The sequence below is a fragment of the Ochlerotatus camptorhynchus genome, unplaced genomic scaffold (genome assembly GCF_037179485.1).
Source record: "Ochlerotatus camptorhynchus isolate MF236.1 unplaced genomic scaffold, CSIRO-AGI_Acam_v1.1 ptg000045l, whole genome shotgun sequence".
In the NCBI taxonomy this organism is placed as follows: Eukaryota; Metazoa; Arthropoda; class Insecta; order Diptera; family Culicidae; genus Ochlerotatus; species Ochlerotatus camptorhynchus.
In genome coordinates, this window is record NW_027040536.1 from 1,712,523 (window position 1) to 1,716,932 (window position 4,410).

The following is a 4,410-nucleotide window of genomic DNA, read 5'->3' on the forward strand; positions in this document are numbered from 1 at the left end:
CCAGCGACTTTGGACGTGAATCTCGTCCCAGATCACCATGGCAATTCAATGCCAGATGGTGGACATGAAACCGACCAAAAAAAAGGGCGAAATCATATTAAAACCAACCATGGACGATCTACGGAAGGAAATTGCCGGTGAAGCACGGAATGAAATACGAAGCGTTAGAGAAATGTCCTAGGGATTCCAAAAGAAGCAATTAACGACGGTGGAAGAGAAGAATATGGTGAGAGCTTTCCAGTTATTTAAAAAAAAAATACCAAAATTAATTTAAATACCTACATTCCAGGTTTGAAAAAAATATATTTTCGAACCTGGAAGTGTGTATATATAACCAATATCCATTTGATAACTGTGATGTATACATGCGGGGCTTATTGTGAGTGAAAGTAACCTCGGAATGGGCGTGACTCTCCAGACATTCTGAAATGGGTTGGTGCATCTGCAATAGAGTTATCACCTTATAACTCCCAGACTAATGCTCTGCCACGTATCTGCCCAAAAGATTTAGTCGCAGTTAGGCTGGAAACCGCTTCCTTGCAAACAGTACCAATTCAGTTTTTTTTTTGCGGTGAAAATGGTTAATTGATTATTCAGATGAAACTATTAAAAAACTAATCCTAAATGTATCTGTTTTTCGTATACATGTAACACTATCTGATATTACTAACCATATCAAATCTATGATGCACCGAGCGTTCATTCCGGGTGGTGAGCGAATCTGAAGAAAAAAAAGAAGAAGAATATTAGTGGTACCTTACAATTATGCCATATTTTACGCTGCAATTCCAAAACTCTGTATTATGGGGGATTCCCCCATCTGAAATCCCCATCCCCCCACCAATGGGGGGTCACCTTTAAAGAGCCCCATCAAATTTAAAAGAAACGAACCAACCAAAGGCTGAAAGTCTCTATAATAAAGAAAAAAAAGTGATCCATTAAGCTAAATAATATTTAGCCCAACGGCGGACATCGCTTGAACTCTGGCACCAACAATTGAGCCAATTCCGAACAAATCTGTTCACTGCCAGGCGAGACTTTCCAAACGCGGAGTAGGGCAATGGATGTATTTTGGCCAAGGAATCAAAAATATCTCCAAATGGCAAAATGACAAGTGATCAACGAACCGAATTATAACGCTATGCCAGAAATGGAAAGCAATAATGATATAATCTTCTTCCTTTTTTTTCATGACAAGCAACCCTTTTTTTCAATGACGAAGAAAACGATTTAGCAAGCGATTTTATTACCGCTGCTTTTCTTCTCCCTTCCATATATTGGTGAAATGGTGAGCGGTCAACCGAGCATTGAGCTCGTTCATGTGAGCATGCGCAATGTGTCGTGTGTTCGATTTGCGCTCTATCGTTGCGTCCGTGTTTGGGATTTTTCGTTACATGTGAGAATTTTGATTTTTTTTAATGTGACCCCCAGTATAGAAATTGAAGAAATTGAAGACGTAAAAAAAAAATCAATAATAGGTTATGGACATTTTGAAATATTTGGATCCTTAACATTATTTTTGAATTTTTACTTTCAATAAAAAAAAACATATTTAGTTTATTTCTCCAAGAAAGATATTATATATTATATCATTTCGATGGGAAATGCCGTTTCCGTGCGACAGTTTTTCGAAAAATTTCAAGGACGCCATTTTGAAAATTTTAGACTATCCCGAATGGCCGAATTGCACATAACTAACAATCACGAAAAGTTTCATATACATCGGAGAAGGTCGATTCAAAAATTACGATCTCATACGTGACGTGTTAGCGCAAAAGTGTATTTTTTTTTATAATGCGTTTATTTTTCCAGGCTCATTTGCCGTAGCTTTGCGGAGCCGATATTCATTGTTTAGATTACAAAGTTTCTTAAAACTAACGTTAGTAAAGCGGGGGCCGATTACTCGCGGCTATCTCGAGGTTAGGGGTAACACATTTTAACAAATGGATGGCAGGGTAGGGATTGAGAACACAAGGTTTGGAGAGCAATGTGCTCTTGATCTCGAACTAAGCAACCAACTGATGAAAAAGACAAACATGGGGGTACACCGATGGGCAGCTAACAACTTGGGGGAACACAAGATGACACTAACTACTAAATCCTCAGATCGATCCGTTTTAAAAACACATAAATTAAATTAAAATATTCGAGATCTCGGCTCGCCAAGATGTCTCTAACGGGCCGCAAAGGTTGTTTTCCTCGGGCCCTGAGGGATGCGGATAAGTCGGATCTAGCAACACAATGTAACACAATGTAATGCTGCCTGCGAGCCCGATTCGGAAGAAATGCGAGTCTAACGAGTAGTGATTGGACATGAGCCTTGATATGACCCGTATAAAGTCACGGCTCATGTCCAATCCTTTGAACCATGGCTTGTTCGACACCTGTGGGAGAATAGAATGTAACCATCTTCCCAGATCACTCTCATTCCATTTTTGTTGCCAGTTGGTGAGGACGTGCTGACGGGTAATTGAGAAAAATTCCGCAAAGGCGATGCGCAAAAGTGTATTGTAGACTAAAATAAGAAAGTCAAATATGGTTAAATTTTCCTGCCCTAGAAGGTCGTGTTGCACAGTGATATAAAAGATGGGAGCATTTTCTTTCAATCTGTTCATGAATAACTGTTGATTATTTCATTTAAATATTTACAACATTCTTTAATCTCTAACAAACTTAACATCAAAGAAACGATCATTCTTAGAACCATCCCTTCTTCTGGGTTTTCTTGATGAGTAAAGTCACTGGCACAGGCTTTTCGATGTACACTGGCTTATCGATGTACACTGGAACGTGCTTCTCAACATGAACTGTGTATGGTTGTGGCACTTCAACGTATTCCTTCTGGATAACTGGGACCTTCACTTCCACTTTGTATGGGACTGGTCGGTCAACGTGGACTGGGACCTGCTTCTCGACATAGATTGGCACTTTCTTCTCCACATAGACTGGAACCTGCTTTTCGACATGTACTTGGTATGGGACCTTTACTTCATATGGCACGTGCTTCTCGACCTGGACTGGGAATGGAACGGGAACATTCTTGGTGACTGTGGTGATATGCTGGTGCGCCTCTTCTTGGTGACCACCACCGATGTCGAACGATTCATGTCCACCATATCCTTCATCCCAAAGACCACGTTTATCTTTCTTCGAGGAATCGTCAACTGCCGCACATGATGCAATGGCCAAAGCCATGGACAACACAACGAACACCTGGAAAGAAAACAAGTCGAAGCGAATTAATTTCACTTGTGAGCTTCAACACGAGTTAGCTGTAATATATAATTACCTTCATTTTTTGAGTGCTTGATTGAATGAACTGCGCTCCAGTGGTTTTCGGACTGATCTCAACTGCTGAGATGGCGGTCGGTGAATGATGTCTTGTCGTTCGGTAGGTGTTATTTTTATATTTTTGCAGTGAAAACCTTTGGAACGTTGTGCCGATCCGTATAGGTTTCGTAAGTTCGCTGTTTGTTTGCTCAAAAGAGCAGGGGTTTCCGAATGCAGTTGTTGTGAATTACCGGTCAAGTTGGGTGCTTCGGATGGGTGAAATATGATGAATGTGTATCATGCCTTATTTTCCATTATGAAGGTCACCGTGTGGATGATCTTGGTTACAGTGAAGAAAATACGGGTGATAATGTTGGCCTTTGAAGAGATTTGCTCATAACAACAAACAAATGAAATTTGGATGGTGTGATCACTTTAACTGAAATTAGGGGGCCTAAAGGTTAACTGCTGATTGCCATCAATAAACGAGTGACCATCTTTTAATTCCCACTCGATTTTGCATGTAGACATTTACTGCGTTCACGGATGCTGGAGGAGATCCAATTTTCCGGAATACTGATATCGCTTGCTTGTCGTCATCCTTTTCTTCCATTTTAGATAATGAAAAAAGTGCTATAACAGCGTTCAATTTTCCAAACTGTAAGGAGCAGCCTCTCCCCTTGACACTTGAAACGGGACAACTTAGTCGTTGTCGTCGACATCATTGGCTCATGTATTTTTCATCGTTTTCGTAAGGCGGAAACGATGCTCCAAGTATTTGAAGGTTATGAAAATGGGGAGCACTTATTTTCCTTTCTGGCTGGTGCAAATAAGGGTAATAATGAAAATCTATCCGGGAGTTTTCCCTACCGGCTGACGACTTACTTGAATGGAGCAGCACTCTTCTGGGTGTTGTCGTTGAGAAAATTAGTTTTTAGAGTCAAGAAGCCACCGATTCGTCTGCTGGTGACAGATTTTATGCGCTGAAATGTGAAATAATTAAACACCAACCCAGATAGATATTTAAGGTGAATCCTGAAATTTCAGTTAAAATATCCCTTATTTTTAACAAGGTCTCCTTTAGATCAGTGACAAAGCAGTCTTTTATGTTAATCGTATCCTATAAAAGCGTTAATAGAC

At 40.2% G+C, this 4,410-nt stretch overlaps 1 protein-coding gene across 1 annotated transcript; it reads right to left on the bottom strand.

The window, feature by feature from the left end:
* Positions 1-2,654: 2,654 nt before the first annotated feature.
* LOC135715365 (uncharacterized) lies at positions 2,655-3,362 on the bottom strand. Its single transcript, XM_065238681.1, has 2 exons — positions 3,290-3,362; positions 2,655-3,213 (listed from the first exon to the last, which is right to left on the bottom strand). The coding sequence occupies exons 1-2, from the start codon at positions 3,293-3,295 to the stop codon at positions 2,698-2,700; spliced, it is 522 nt and encodes a 173-aa protein (XP_065094753.1). The 5' UTR covers positions 3,296-3,362; the 3' UTR covers positions 2,655-2,697.
* Between the last annotated feature and the right edge of the window lie 1,048 nt (positions 3,363-4,410).